General features: G+C 40.0%; 1 protein-coding gene across 1 annotated transcript; it reads left to right on the forward strand.

Moving 5' to 3' along the window:
- Positions 1–9157: 9157 nt before the first annotated feature.
- Positions 9158–12445, forward strand: LOC127967188 (uncharacterized). The gene has a single exon (XM_052568307.1). It carries the CDS (start codon positions 9159–9161, stop codon positions 12429–12431), a length of 3273 nt encoding a protein of 1090 aa, XP_052424267.1. The 5' UTR covers position 9158; the 3' UTR covers positions 12432–12445.
- The last annotated feature ends 4503 nt before the right edge of the window (positions 12446–16948 follow it).

Here is a 16948-nt window from a genome sequence, read left to right on the forward strand (position 1 = left end):
TCTTTTGGTTACGTTTGTCTCTCATGACTGTTTATTTTTGTAGTTACCCCTCTGTTTAAATAAAAACCCTTACCTGCATTTGGATCTACCCTCTCTTTGTGTTTTCCCAAACCCAACCGTGACAGTTAGAAAAAGTTGTTTTTATACAATTACAATCTTTTAAAAAAAAATTACTCTTTGTTTGAGAAATTTCAATCACGATTTAGATCGTGACATAGTACTGAGTCTGCACTGTTAAAGGTGCACAACGATATTGCCCGGTTTGTTGATGTCAAGAACCCTGTTATTTTAGTGCTCCTCGATCTCACGGCTGCCTTTGATACAGTGGACCATGCAATCCTTCTGTCTCGCCTTAACCACTATATGGCATTAAGGGTACTGCGTTTCAGTGGTTCTCTTCATATTTGACCGACAGAACCTTTTCTGTAGTGATTGAAAACTCATCCTCCTCTACTACTTCTCTCTCCTGTGGGGTGCCACAAGGCTCTATTTCAGACCGGTTTTATTTTCGCTCTACATGCTGCCTCTTGGGTCCATCATAGCCAGGCATAACAGCTTATCACTGCTATGCTGATGATTTGCAAATTTATTTGCCTATGAGTCCAACAAACACTGATGCATTAGGGTCGCTAATTGATTGCATTGATGAAATTAAATTATGGTTAGAGCAAAATTTCCTCAATTTGAATGAAGACAAGACTGTATATATTTTATTTGGTGAATCTGCAACCTCTGACCCTAATATGCTAATTTTGAAGCTTAAACCGACTATCAGAAATCTTGGTGTGACTTTTGATAGTAGCCTGAAATTCGATAAACAAATTGACAGTGTGGTGAAAGCTAGTTTTTTTCAGCTACGTCTATTGGCCAAGGTCAAACCATTTTTAAATTGTTCGGACCTTGAGAAAGCTATTCATGCTTTTATTAGTTCAAGACTAGATTACTGTAATGCGCTTGATGTCGAAGTCTCACAGTCATCACTCAGGCGCCTTCAGCTGGTACAGAATGCAGCAGCCCATCTTCTAACTAACACATGTAAAATTCTTTCTTCACTCCACTGGCTTCCAGTTTCTTTTAGAGTTGATTTTAAGATTTTATTGTTTGTTTTTAAAGCTCTCAATGGCCTCGCACCACCCTACATAACTGAGATGTTAACTTTGCGTCAATCAAACATGGCTCTTAGATCAACAAATCAACTTTTGCTGGAAGTCCCAAGAACAAGGTACAGACTCTGGCGTGACCGGGCTTTTTCTGTAGCTGGGCCAAGCGTCTGGAACAAGCTACCTGCTGATTTACATACAATCACTGACTTGGGCCTCTTTAAGGTTAAGCTCAAGACTTATTTATTTAGACTGGCTTTTAATTTATAGCAGTTGTTGTGGCATTTTGTGTTTTGTTTGTGGCATTATTGTTTTTATTTTTATTTTAGATTTCCTGGAAAGCACTTTGGTTCACTTTGAGTGTTGTAAAGGGCTGTATAAACAAAGGTTGATTGATTGAAAGTTGATTGATTGATCCCACAAACATGCCAAATATTAAAAACAAAAGGATTACAGTATACAAAAAATATTATTGTGTAGGCTACATAAATATAAAAATAGAATGATGGATAGTCATTGTGTGTATTAGAATTAGGCTACCTATTTGCAATTCAGCATATTACTACTTATAATGATGAATGAAATTGGCTAATTAATTGAACAATCGTGCCAGTACACATACATATACATTAAATGACTCATTGCGCAGAGCTTTGGTGGATTCCTGCCTGTCCTGTAGATGATCTTATCATGAACGAAGAAGATTGGTTTCTTCGATTGAGAAGTGTTCAGCTATTTACAAATTCCGCCAACAAATTCCACCATGTAAATAGCGATCTGCCATGGCGTGAGCTCATCTCATTAGTCCGTGTCTATTTTGGTCATTTTATTTTCTATTTAAAAATAAATAAAGATAAATGAGAAACTGTTTGATTTTAATTTTTTTAGTTTTGTTTAAGAAACGGAAAACGACAATTTAGCTGGATTTTTCATATTTTTTGTTTGTGGGTAAAAAATGAGATTATGCTTTAATATTTGTTTGAATGTGTGGGCGGTGCTGAAACGCCCCTTTCATCCCTTCTGTACTGCACCGACAAGCGGCAACTGCAAGCTCAGTTCATCTTCACCAGGAGAGAAGCAGCAGACAGCAGAGTTTATTAATCCTGCGAATTCTTTGCTAGTGCTGCTTTAAGCTATATATATATTTTTTTTTTTTTTTTTTTGTTTTTTGTTTTTTGTTTTTTTGACCAAACAGAAATTAATTTATTCAATGACATTTGAATGTTACTGTAGGCCTATATGATCTACAATGACATTAAATATGCAGATTTTTAGCCTACTAATTTTATTCTATGCTTATTTAAGAAAAACCTCACAGTTAACCTAACATGTTTTCATTTGCTATTACAAACTACAGCAACTGAAGCTTTATCTTGTAGAGTGTAGTCTGCTGCACTTCTCCGATCGGCGGATCCCGATCCACACCTTGCATCCCGATAACAGAGGAAAGAGCTTCAGCTCCGTCAATTTGGGTCGTAAGACACCCTAAATAACATGAAAACCTAACAAAACTCAACAGGATGTGCTTTCTGCCATCTCGGTCTACATGAACTTCTTTCTGAAACGTCAGAAATTAACCAGGCTCTTGCATCAGACGAACCATGTCTAGCTGGGCATGTCTACTTTTAAAATAATCAATTTAAATAGAAAAATAATAATAATAATTGTATATTTAGGCTTATGTAATTCAAATGAAACCAATCAGAGGTGGAGTGTTTCCCGTCTGAACTCATTATCTATAATGATGTCACACCATCACTATATTCATACGGTCATCACAAATTTTTCAGGATTTCTCAGAGGGCAGGCTTCAATTATAACTCGTTTGAAGTAATGGTGCTACGTATAACATTATCCAGAGAAACAAATGTTAATGATAAATCCCCTGTTATGTTTGTACTGGCTACTGTATACAGGCCACCAGGCTACCATACAGACTTTATGAAAGAGTTTGGTGATTTTATAGACATTCTGAACTCTATTGGTGTTAGACAACTTGTTCAGGACCTACTCATTGTCGAAATCATACTCCAGATTTAATACTGTCACATGGAATTGATGTTGATAGTGTTGAAATTATTCAGCCAAGTGATGATATCTCAGATCATTATTTAGTTCTGTGCAAACTTCATATAGCCAAAATTGTAAATTCTACTTCTTGTTACAAGTATCGAAGGACCATCACTTCTACCACAAAAGACTGCTTTTTAAGTTATCTTCCTGATGTATCCAAATTCCTTAGCATATCCAAAACCTCAGAACAACTTGATGATGTAACAGAAACTATGGACTCTCTCTTTTCTAGCACTTTAAATACAGTTGCTCCTTTGCGCTTAAGGAAGGTTAATGAAAACAGTTTGAAACCATGGTATAATGAGCATACTCGCACCCTAAAGAGAGCAGCCCGAAAAATGGAGCGCAGCTGGAGGAAAACAAAACTAGAGGTATTTCGTATTGCTTGGCAGGAAAGTAACATATCCTACAGAAAAGCATTAAAAACTGCTAGATCTGATTACTTTTCTTCTCTTTTAGAAGAAAACAAACATAACCCCAGGTATTTATTCAATACAGTGGCTAAATTAACGAAAAATAAAGCCTCAACAAGTGTTGACATTTCCCAACACCACAGCAGTAATGACTTTATGAACTACTTTACTTCTAAAATCGATACCATTCGATACGATAAAATTGCAACCATTCAGCTGTCAGCTACAGTATCACATCAGACAGTGCACTATAGACCCCCTGAGGAACAGTTCCACTCATTCTCTACTATAGGAGAGGAAGAATTGTATAAACTTGTTAAATCATCTAAACCAACAACATGTATGTTAGACCCTATACCATCTAAGCTCCTAAAAGAGGTGCTTCCAGAAGTCATATGTCCTCTTTTGACTATTATTAATTCCTCATTGTCATTAGGATATGTCCCCAAAACTTTCAAACTGGCTGTTATTAAGCCTCTCATAAAAAAAAAAAAAAAAACACAACTTGACCCCAAAGAACTAGTTAATTATAGACCAATCTCGAATCTCCCTTTTCTGTCCAAGATACTAGAAAAGGTGGTATCCTCACAATTATATTCCTTCTTAGAGAAGAATGGTATATGTGAGGATTTCCAGTCAGGATTTAGACTGTATCATAGTACTGAGACTGCTCTCCTTAGAGTTACAAATGATCTGCTCCTATCATCTGATCGTGGGTGTATCTCTCTATTAGTTTTATTGGATCTTAGTGCTGTGTTTGACACAATTGACCACAGCATTCTTTTGCATAGACTTGAACACTTTGTTGGCATCAGTGGACGTGCATTAGCATGGTATAAATCGTACTTATATGACCGCCATCAGTTCGTAGCAGTGAATGAAGATGTATCATATCGATCACAAGTGCAGTATGGAGTACCTCAAGGCTCAGTACTAGGGCCGCTACTCTTCACGCTTTATCTGTTACCCTTGGGAAATATCATCAGGAAACATGGTGTTAGCTTTCACTGTTATGCTGATGATACTCAGCTCTATATTTCTTTGCGGCCCGGTGAAACACACCAATTTGAAAAACTAATGGAATGCATAGTCGATATAAAAAATTGGATGACGAGTAATATCTTACTGCTAAATTCAGAAAAAACAGAGGTGTTAATTATAGGACCTAAAAACTACTAAATAACCTAGAACACTGTCTAAGACTTGATGGTTGCTCTGTCAATTCTTCGTCATCAGTTAGGAACCTAGGTGTGCTACTTGATCGCAATCTTTCCTTAGAAAGCCACGTTTCTAGCATTTGTAAAACTGCATTTTTCCATCTAAAAAATATATCAAAATTTTGGCCTATGCTCTCAATGTCAAATGCAGAAATGTTAATCAATGCATTTATGACTTCAAGGTTAGATTATTGTAATGCTTTATTGGGTGGTTGTTCTGCACGCTTAGTAAACAAACTACAGCTAGTCCAAAATGCAGCAGCAAGAGTTCTGACCAGAACCAGGAAAGTATGACCATATTAGCACGGTCCTGTCATCGCTGTACTGGCTCCCTATCAAACATCGTATAGATTTTAAAATATTGCTTATTACTTATAAAGCCCTGAATGGTTTAGCACCTCAGTATTTGAATGAGCTCCTTTTACATTATACTCCTCTACGTCCGCTACATTCTCAAAACTCAGGCAATTTGATAATACCTAGAATATCAAAATCAACTACGGGCGGCAGGTCCTTTTCCTATTTGGCGCCTAAACTCTGGAATAACCTACCTGTATGAGCCATATTCATTTGGTATTGTATGTAGTTTTATTCCTGTGCCACTAGTGGGCTGGATGTGTTTGTGGCCCAGCTGATCTTAGGTCAGCCAGGTATGTCATTTAACCCAGAGGAAACGCAGACACGGGTGTTGCTGATTTGGGAAGCAAACAGTTTTCGACTGTGCTTTTGTGTCTTGCCTTGATAGGAAAGAAGACGGTTTGTTGTTTTGGTTATGTATTATGAGTCAAGATATTGCCGCTGTATGGTATACGGAGGAAAATAAATCTGCTAGATAATAGTAACAAACTGAATTCTCCGTTTGTATCGTGTGAGGACGCAAGGGCACACGTCTAAACTTAATCCGTTTTATTAGCAACCAGTAACGTTACTAGACTTCGTTTAGGACTTAGTCAGTACATAGGTCGAAAACTGCTTCAGCTTGGATAATCGTTACTCGTGAGAACCTGTTATATTGTGGATTAACGGTGTTCGTTTGGAAATCACGGATGTGAGGTGGGCAAATGTTTGGAGTTGCCGATTGCTGAAAGGAGCTGTACCGGAGGAGAAAAGGGTCACCGGAATACCAGCATCATCACAACGGGACATTATTCATAAAGCCGGCCAACGCTCTATTGGGGTATGTGGTGATCAGCGCTGATATTATGAATGGCCATGGTAATTTGTGTGCACACATTCGCGTATAAACCAATGCATTGGTAGCAAGCTCGCAACCATCTAAAAATAACTGCGCATCTAGACGAGTTGTTGTGCAACACAAAACTATTTGCGGGCTTATTGAATAATAAGCCAACTTTTGCGTGGTCATTATGGCCGAAAAGGAAAAAGGTCAACTTGGACTTGAGACTGAACTTTGTGTGGATGTAGGGGTAAAATCTGTAACTGAAAAACGTGTGGTTAAATTAACACCCAAAGCTTTGTTGGAAAAAATAAGCGCTTTAGAAAAGGAAAGAAAGTCTAAATTTAGTAAACTGTCGAACGCAAAAACATCTATTGCTAAACTGATGGAAGATAAAGAGCATGTAAGTGAGGTTGAAAATGAATTTAACATGTTCAATAAGTTGTGTGACGAGATAAATCATGTACATACATCTTTATTGGGTTTATTGCCTACTGATGAAGCAAACAAACATGAAATATGGTACCAAGCTAAAATGTTGAATTTTAATGATTTTTTTGTGGGTACAAAACAATGGTTGTATGACACTAAAGCTTGTTCAATTACTAAAGTGGATGATGATCATGATGATTTGCTGGGTCAAATTGAAATTCAAACTGTTGATGCCAATGTTGTAAATGGAAATGAGGTTGATGGCAGCAATGGAAGGAGTGCTGCTGGTGGAAGGAATGAAGAAGAGGATGATCAGATTCAACCTCAAGACAGCATTTCAAATGTGCAGTCAAGGCACCATGGCTCAAGTAGCAGATCCTCCAGTAGCAGATCTTCCACTTCTTCAGCCAGACGCATGGCAAAGGCGGAACAGGCCGCACTCTTGGCTCGAGCTGCTGCCTTAAAGGATAAGCATGCATTGGAGGAGCAGGAGCTCATCTTGAGGAGAAAAAAGGAGCAGCTTGAGCTGGACATTGAGATAGCTGCCACTTCTGCTAAGCTAGAAGTGCTACAGGGTGGTAGCAGCGTCCATTCAAGGCGATCTGCTGGAATGGCTTCCTATATTGGAGAGGGGGCTAGATCTGAGCTCCTGCCCACCTCTCTAAATCCACAGGCCTCAATATTTGTTCCTCTGCAATCACAGCAACATGCATCTCTACCACTACAAAGCAATGCTTCACCATCAGCCACGCCAATTATCTTGCAAAAGCCAACTGTCATTCAAGGCTCTCAACCTTCTCGGTTACAATCAAAGACAGCTTTCAGTCAAAGCTTTCAGCCCACTCTAGACCAACAAGTATTTCAACCCCTGCAAGACCAATATCAGACAGCAGGTCTCCTCAATTTGCTGCAACAACAGAATGACATAACAGCTCTCCTTGTTAAAATGCAAACGTTACATTTGCTGCCGAGCCGAGAAATTCCAATTTATGATGGAGATCCTCTAAGGTTCAACACATTTATAAAAGCATTTGAACATTGCGTGGAAGCAAACACCAGCTGTAAAGGAGACTGTTTATACTATCTTGAGCAATTTACTAGGGGACAACCAAGGGATATTGTGCGCAGCTGCCTTCATATGACTGCAGATAAAGGATTTGCTGTTGCTAAAAAATTGCTAAAGGAGCACTTTGGAAATGAGTTTAAGATAACCGAGGCCTACATGGAGAAGGTCATAGGATGGCCAAGTATCAAAGCTGAGGACCCCAAAGCGCTCAAAGCTTATGGACTTTTCCTGCGTGAGTGTTCCAATGCTATGGATGATCTTCAGTACTTGGAAGAGCTTAACATGCCAGCAAACATTAAGAGTCTGAGTCAGAAGCTTCCGTATAAACTCAGAGACAAGTGGAGAGCAAAGGCATGTGAGATACTGGAGAAAACTGGTCGAAGAGCACGGTTTTCAGACATTGTGGAGTACATTGAGCGCCAGGTCAGAATCACTTCAGATCCCGTCTTTGGTGACATACAGGACACTTCACCTTTTATCAAAGGAGCTATAAAAGTAAGTAAGTCACAGGTGAAACCTCAGCTGGGAAGAAACAGCTTTGCAACACAGGTGGTAATTGAAGATGGATACAGCAAACCAGATAGTAACAAGAAGGAAAAGGCTCAGAACAAAGTGACATCTTTTACCAAGACTGATTCTATTTCCTGTCTGTATTGTGCTGCTGGTAATCATGTTTTGGAACAATGTTTTAAACTAGGAAGAAAGACACACAGGGAGAAACTGGACTACCTAAAGGAGAAAGGTTTGTGTTTTAGTTGTTTGTGTACAGGACACTTGAGTAAGAATTGCGACAGGCGCATCATTTGCAACAAGTGCAACCGAACGCACCCCAGTGTTTTGCACATAGGAGAGAAGGAAAGGTTTATTCAAAAGGTTCAGAAAGATGGTGAGCAGAAAGTTACTGAGCAGTCAAATACTTCTGACAGCTATACAGCATCCTCTGCTTGTTGTCTTACAGGGGTTGGCCACTGCAATGGAATTCTTCCCATTTTGCCTGTTAAGGTAAAGTGCTTAAAGGGAAACAAGGTTATTGAAACCTATGCTTTTCTGGACCCAGGGAGTACAGGAACTTTCTGCACCAGGAAGCTCATTGACAAGTTAAACATGGAAGGACGCAAATGCAAGATTCATATTCGCACCTTGGGCCATAATAACGCAGTAGAAAGTTCCATTGTTGATGGCTTGGAAATTTCTGGATTTTTTGGTGAGTGCTTCTATCCACTTCCCAAAGTGTGTACCCAGAAAGAGATGCCTGTCTCCACAGCAAACATAATCAGTGAAAGGGAGCTGAGAAAATGGCCTTATTTAGAGGATGTAAAAATTCCCCATATAAATGCTGATGTTGACCTGTTAATTGGCACAAACGCCTCCAAGTTGATGGAGCCTTGGGAGGTGATTAACAGTTGTGAAGGGGAAGGACCCTACGCGATCAGAACCCTATTGGGATGGGTGATAAATGGTCCGTTACGGGGATGTAGCGACTGTGTAAGTGACCACCCTTCAGTTTGTGCCAACAGAATTGCCATTGACAGAATCGAAGAACTGTTAACTAACCAGTACATCTATGATTTCAATGAGCAAGCTTCTGCAGAACAGGAAGAAATGTCAAGGGAAGAAAAGAAGTTTGTGAAGATAATGGAAAGCTCTGCTCAACTTCAAAACGGACACTACACATTTCAAATGCCTTTCAAAGGGAAAGATGTTTCGATGCCAAACAACCTTGGTGTTGCCATGCAACGTGTTCGTGGTCTAAAAAGAAGACTTCAGAAAGACGCAGGCTTTCATGAAGAGTACAACAACTTTCTTGCTGATGTCATTAGCAATGGCTATGCTGAAGAAGTGCCGAAGCATCAGTTGGAAACGCCAACAGGGAAGGTGTGGTATATCCCGCACCACGGCGTGTACCATCCACGGAAAGGAAAGTTACGAGTGGTGTTTGACTGTGGAGCAGAGTACAAAGGGATCTCGCTCAACAGTCAGCTCTTGCAAGGACCAAACCTCACCAGCTCATTGGTTGGAGTTCTTATGAGGTTTAGACAGGAACAGGTGGCCATAATGGCGGATATAAAAGCTATGTTCCACCAGGTTAAGGTGGCAGAGAAACACAGGGACTACTTAAGATTTTTATGGTGGCCACAAGGTAACCTGGAGCAAGGTATTGTAGAGCATCGCATGACTGTCCATTTATTTGGAGCTGTTTCATCACCCAGTGTTGCCTGCCTTGCTCTTAGAAAAACTGCTGAAGACAATCAGGTCAACTTTCCAACAGAAGTGATTGAAACGGTCAACCGAAACTTCTATATGGATGATTTACTGAAGAGTTTACCCTCTGAAGAAGATGCAGTCACCATGGTTAAAAACCTTATAACCATTTGCGGCAGAGGAGGGTTTACCCTCACTCAATGGATTAGTAATAGTCGAAAAGTACTGCAAAGCCTTCCAGCGGATCTCAAGTCCAAGAACCTGTATGAGCTTGATCTGGACAGGGATAAGCTGCCGTTGGACAGAGCTTTGGGTTTGCAGTGGTGTATCGAGACGGATACTTTCAAATTCAAGCTGAAAGTCAAGGAGAAGCCGGCAACAAAACGAGGCATGTTATCCATCATCAGTTCTGTCTATGATCCATTGGGGTTCCTCGCACCCGTAGTACTCCCTGCCAAGCTGTTGTTGCAGGGGTTATGCAGGACGAAGTGTGATTGGGATGATCCAATACCTCCAGCTTTTCAGCAGAAGTGGAACAAATGGCTGATAGATCTTGAAAAGGTGGCATATTTCAAAGTCCACAGATGTGTGAAGCCTGCAGGATTTGGGAGGACTATCAGTGCCCAATTGCATCACTTCGCCGATGCGAGCGAGAACGGCTATGGTACGGCTACTTATCTGAGGTTGCAGAACATGGATGAGAGGGTTCATGTTACTTTCTTATTTGGTAAAGCCCGAGTGGCCCCCCTAAAGACTGTCACCATTCCCCGTTTAGAGCTCACCGCTGCCGTTGTTGCAGTACGAGTGGACAAGATGCTTCAATCGGAGCTCCAGTTTCCACTTAAGAAGACTTGCTTTTGGACTGATAGCACATCAGTTCTTAAGTATATAAAGAATGAGAACCGAAGATTTCAAACCTTTGTGGCAAACAGGGTAACCACCATCAGGGAAAACTCGGAAATTGAGCAGTGGAGATACGTTCCAACATCCCTGAACCCTGCTGACGATGCTTCACGTGGATTGAAGGCAGAAAATCTTGTAAAGCAAAGATGGATAGAAGGCCCGGAATTCTTATGGGAACCAGAAGAAAAGTGGCCAACATTTCCTGGGGATACAAGTATCACTGCTGATGATCCAGAAGTAAAGAGATGTCTGACGGTCAATGCGATACTTGTTGACACCAACGCCACATCTCAACTGATGACCCATTTCTCTGATTGGCAAAGATTGAAAGTTGCAGTTGTGTGGCTCATTAAGCTGAAAGGAACTCTGCTCAAATTGAAAGAAAAAAGAAAAGAGTTGGAGCAAGCAAACACCAGTGCTATTGGAGCAGCAAGGTTGGATGTACAAAAGGAGATGCAAGCTTTCTCAAGATCGCTTGGGAATCAGAAGGTGTCTCTGGAAGATCTCTTGGAGGCTGAGACCTCCATAATCGCTTTTTGCCAGCAAGAGAGATTCCCTACGGAATTTGCTGCACTAACCTCTGGCAACGCACAAGTGCCAAGAAGTAGCAGCATCCTCAAATTGGATCCGGTTCTAGAAGGAGGAGTTCTACGAGTTGGGGGACGGCTGAAAAGGGCAGCAATCCCTGAGGACATTAAACACCCCCTCATCTTGTCAAAGGACCAACATATCTCCGATCTTATCCTTCGTCATGTCCATTTTCGGCTTGGACATGCAGGTAGAAATCATTTGCTTTCCGCTACAAGGAGAAAATACTGGATCACAAGTGGACCTACTGCAGTAAGGAAGATCATATCAAGATGCCTCATTTGTAAGCGCCATGGTGGAAAAACTGGTGAGCAAAAAATGGCAGACTTGCCAGAAGAGAGAGTGGTTCCTGATTTACCGCCATTTACTAATGTTGGTGTAGATTACTTTGGGCCAGTTGATGTTAAAAGAGGGCGTAGCATCGTGAAAAGATATGGAGTAGTATTCACTTGCATGGCGAGCAGGGCTGTGCACCTGGAAGTGGCCTATTCTCTTGACACCGACTCATGCATCAATGCTTTGCGACGGTTCATCTGTCGAAGAGGACAAGTCTCGCATTTGAGATCTGACAATGGCACCAACTTTGTGGGTGCAGAAAGGGAGTTGCGAGAAGCCTTGGCCTCTTTGAATCATGACCGAATCGATAGAGCCTTGTCTAGGAAGGGAATCAAGTGGAGCTTTAACCCTCCAGCTGGATCACATCACGGTGGCGCATGGGAGCGTATGATACGGATGATCAGGAAAATCTTGTGCTCTGTGCTCCGTCAGCAAACCTTGGATGACGAAGGGTTCCATACCGTGCTCTGTGAAACTGAAGCTATGCTCAACGATCGCCCCATCACAGGACTGTCAGATGATCCCAACGATCTTGAAGCCTTGACGCCAAATCATCTGCTCCTCCTTAAAGGAAAACCAGTTTTCCCACCAGGACTGTTCGACAAAAGGGATGTTTACGCAAGAAGAAGGTGGAAACAAACCCAGTACATCTCTGATCTCTTTTGGAAGAGGTGGATCCGCGAGTACTTACCGCTTTTACAGGAGCGTCAAAAATGGAACCAGGAGAAGAGGAATTTTGTACCTGGAGACCTGGTCATGGTTGCAGACTCCACTGCACCACGTGGGTCATGGATGCTAGGAAGAGTCTTGGAAACTTTGCCTGATAAGAGAGGTCTGGTACGTGTGGTTCGTTTGAAGACCAGGACAAACATAATTGAACGACCCATAACTAAGATATGCTTGCTTAATGAAGCTAAAGAGTAATTGGTTCCCATTCATATAAGCTATATTTTTGGTTTTTATGGCTCTTTTGAATTTGGTGTAATTGCTCTGGCAGATGCAATTAGGGGCTGGAGTGTATGAGCCATATTCATTTGGTATTGTATGTAGTTTTATTCCTGTGCCACTAGTGGGCTGGATGTGTTTGTGGCCCAGCTGATCTTAGGTCAGCCAGGTATGTCATTTAACCCAGAGGAAACGCAGACACGGGTGTTGCTGATTTGGGAAGCAAACAGTTTTCGACTGTGCTTTTGTGTCTTGCCTTGATAGGAAAGAAGACGGTTTGTTGTTTTGGTTATGTATTATGAGTCAAGATATTGCCGCTGTATGGTATACGGAGGAAAATAAATCTGCTAGATAATAGTAACAAACTGAATTCTCCGTTTGTATCGTGTGAGGACGCAAGGGCACACGTCTAAACTTAATCCGTTTTATTAGCAACCAGTAACGTTACTAGACTTCGTTTAGGACTTAGTCAGTACACTACCTAACATTGTTCGGGAGGTAGACACACTCTTGCAGTTTAAATCTAGATTAAAGACCCATCTCTTTAACCTGGTATACACATAACGTACTAATATGCTTTTAATATCCAAATCCGTTAAAGGATTTTTAGGCTGCATTAATTAGGTAAACCGGAACCGGAAACACTTCACATAACACCGTACTTTCTACATCATTAGAAGAATGGCATCTACGCTAATATTTGTCTGTTTCTCTCTTGTTCCGAGGTCACCGTGGCCACCAGATCCAGTCTGTATCCAGATCAGAGGGTCACTGCAGTCACCCAGATCCAGTACGCATCCAGACCAGATGGTGGATCAGCACCTAGAAAGGACCTCTACTGCCCTGAAAGACAGCGGAGACCAGGACAACTAGAGCCCCAGATACAGATCCCCTGTAAAGACCTTGTCTCAGAGGAGCACCAGGACAAGACCACAGGAAACAGATGATTCTTCTGCACAATCTGACTTTGCTGCAGCCTGGAATTGAACTACTGGTTTCGTCTGGTCAGAGGAGAACTGGCCCCCCAACTGAGCCTGGTTTCTCCCAAGGTTATTTTCTCCATTCTGTCACCGATGGAGTTTCGGTTCCTTGCCGCTGTCGCCTCTGGCTTGCTTAGTTGGGGTCACTTCATCTACAGCGATCGTTGACTTGATTGCAAATAAATGCACAGACACTATTTAAACTGAACAGAGATGACATCACTGAATTCAATGATGAACTGCCTTTAACTATCATTTTGCATTATTGACACACTGTTTTCCTACTGAATGTTGTTCAGTGCTTTGACGCAATGTATTTTGTTAAAAGCACTATATAAATAAAGGTGATTGATTGATTGATTGATTGATTGATCTACAGAATTCGTGAATTCAGTTCATAATTCTAAGTAGCCTATAGCCTATAATTAAAACATTTAAAGTAGACTAATTATGGGGAAAAGTTAACTTATTTTAATATAAATTTTATTATAAATGTGGGGTCGGGTTTTTCCCATTAAATTTTTTTCAAAATAAAAATTAGTAGTAGGCTTATATTTAATTCCATGTCGTTGTAGATCAAATAAATAAATAAAATTCAAATGGTGTTTTATGAATAAAGTTGTCAAATCTGCTTTGCCAATAACATGCAGCAGCTGGGAAAATATAATATTATTTTATATTGTATTATTAATTTAATTAATCACTATTATTATTATTATTATTATTTTATCTTGCAAGCAGCACTAGCAAAGAATCCGCAGGATTAATAAACTCTGCTGTCTGCTGCTTCTCTCCTGGTGAAGATGAACTGAGCTCATGGTTGCCGCTTGTCGGTGCAATACAGAAGGGATGAAAGGGGCGTTTCAGCGCCGCCCACACATTCAAACAAATATTAAAGCATAATCTCATTTTTTACCCACAAACACGAAAAATCCAGCAAAATTTTCGTTTTCCGTTTCTTAAACAAAACGAGAAAATTAAAATCAAACTGTTTCTCATTTATCTTTGTTTATTTTTAAATAGAAAATCAAAATACCAAAATATACACGGACCCCCATTACTCATTAAGAGAATAGGGACAACCCATTTCAAAAATCCACAGACCGTTTTTCCGTTGTTAAAATAACAAAAGCGGATTTGGACACGCCCTGAGTGTACCTGTGCCGTGCGCTTTCCACCTTGTGTTTAGATCGTGAAAATAGGGCCCACATTCTCTATAGTGTGATATCTAGGTGAAAGAGTCTCTATATGCTGAGAATTAACTGAAGAAAAAATAACTTTGCACCAGTCTTCTGCAGTCCAATCCTTGTATGTCCTGGAGTATTTTAGTATTTCCTTGGCTTCTTTGGTGGCCTTCTTGATACCTGGCCGTTGTCAACACCAGGTTCTCATACCATCCTGCTGCCATTCCTGAGAAAAGATCTGCCTCTCTGGAGACACCATTCCGTAGCTGACTCCTCAGGAGGAGACAGTCTTGGCATTTGCTGGACACTGGGACATCCTGAAGACTTCTTCACTGCAGTTGAACCTCTCTCCTTGAAGTTCTTGATTCGGTAAAGCAATTTCCTTGCATGAAATTAAAAAATCAAAGAACAGTGAAATTATTATAATTTTAATTTTTTTTGTAAAGTTCATTTTTTTTTACTAATGAAGCTTTTAGCAATATTTAGAATACATCTGATCACTCTATGAAACAATGTGAATGAACACCACAACAGCTTAACCAGCAAACTTGTATGTCACTGCCAAGACTTTTGGCCATTAATGTATAATTTTACAGTTGAGAGCTTAACATCCTTATGAATATCAAGAGTAAACTTGCCATCACTTTTGGAAGTGGTAAAGTGTAGTTAAAAAGCATCACATAGATTTGTGTGTGATCCAGCATTCCTTATATAGTTTGTACAGACAGGGTATTTAATACCTAAGCCTGTTGCTTGGCTCTGGTTTAGCTGTGTTCTTCATACTTCTGGTGTACAGTTGCAGCACTTTAGCAGCTCAAGCATTTTTATTAATAAGTCATATCAAAGAAGGCTGTGCTCTGTGCATGGCTGACACTGTTTTCACCTAATGGGTTTGTTGACTGAACTGGCAACTCAAACTAAATATGAACTAACACGTCTGATATGACACCCTACAGAGCCCCTAAAGGCATGGTGTTGAAAAGAATTTATTAAGAAGTTATTTGCATCCTCTTGCTGTTTACTTTACACCTTGCAGTGGTTCAAACAGCTCAGACAGCAAATCTGGTGAACAGTTTATGAATAAAATATCCTACACACAGGAAAGCAGATGTGACCAGAAAATAAATGGAACACGCAAATTTGTGCCTGATAGTTTGTTGTGTGTGTGTCCATCCTTTCAAGTCAAGTCTGCTTTATTGTCAATTCTTCCACTTGTACAGTACATACATATCAAGAATTTAAACTGTGTTACTCTCAGACCCATGGTGCATACAGATAACACTAACAGTAGAGCATAAATATACAGATAGATACAGTTTAAATATAAAATACAACTATACAAATAAGGGTATGTTACAAAAATAAAAATTAATAAATAAAACAGTTAAATAAAGCAGTACAAGTCACATGGTATATAGAAAGCAAAGCAGTGAAGAAAACAAACAGTCCAGATAAAATGATTGTAGTGTAGAGTCTGTTTCATTCTCGTTTTATCTTACAGTAAATCAACATGCACATTCCTTACAGACTGGAAATTAACTTGCACTTTTACATGGCAGAAGAGTGGTGCAGGTCTCTGAGTAATAGAGACACAAATGATGAATGATAAATGAGGTAAAATGTTGACAGTTTTGTCCAATAGCGAGGGGTTAAATGGAGATGCATTTAATTGTAGCAGCAAAAGGGAGCTACATTCCTTCTTTTATTTCTTCAAGACCCTGAATCTGCTTTTGGCAGAAGTGAGAATGTTCATGGAATAACATAGGGCTTACTCGAGAAACCCAAGAAGCCAGCAGACCATATAAGCTCTGGAAAATGTCTCAACCTTTACAGCTGTTAATGTTAATATACATTTAAAAATAGATCAAGGCTGCGGCAATGTTCTTCTGCCGTATCTGAAGCAGTGATAGCAAAGAGATCATGTAAGATCCAGTGGGATGTATGTTTTGCTTTTTGTTTTGTCTGGGGAACTGTAAATTTCCATTTAGTGTTATTCATCCTACCTTAGTGTGTGTATAGAAACACACGGCTACTGCATTTTGGTATTTTGATTCTGAATAAACACCTGGTTTTGAATAAAAGATAGATTTATAATTTAAATTAAACCAAAGACAAAACGTATTTGACAAATGCATAATTACTGTAAAATACAAATGTGATTTAGAAATGTTCTAATCTAATTAATATCTGGTATAAAATGCTTTTATGTTTGTCACATAATTAGAGCACATACATTTTCAGTAGTTTTTCACGAATACATTAAACTTTGAATTTCAGTCAACTCTGGATGTATTCTAGACAGCAGCGGGTAAACAGGACTTTTATTATGGCG

Source organism: Carassius gibelio, chromosome A4 (genome assembly GCF_023724105.1).
Source record: "Carassius gibelio isolate Cgi1373 ecotype wild population from Czech Republic chromosome A4, carGib1.2-hapl.c, whole genome shotgun sequence".
Lineage (NCBI taxonomy): Eukaryota > Metazoa > Chordata > Actinopteri > Cypriniformes > Cyprinidae > Carassius > Carassius gibelio.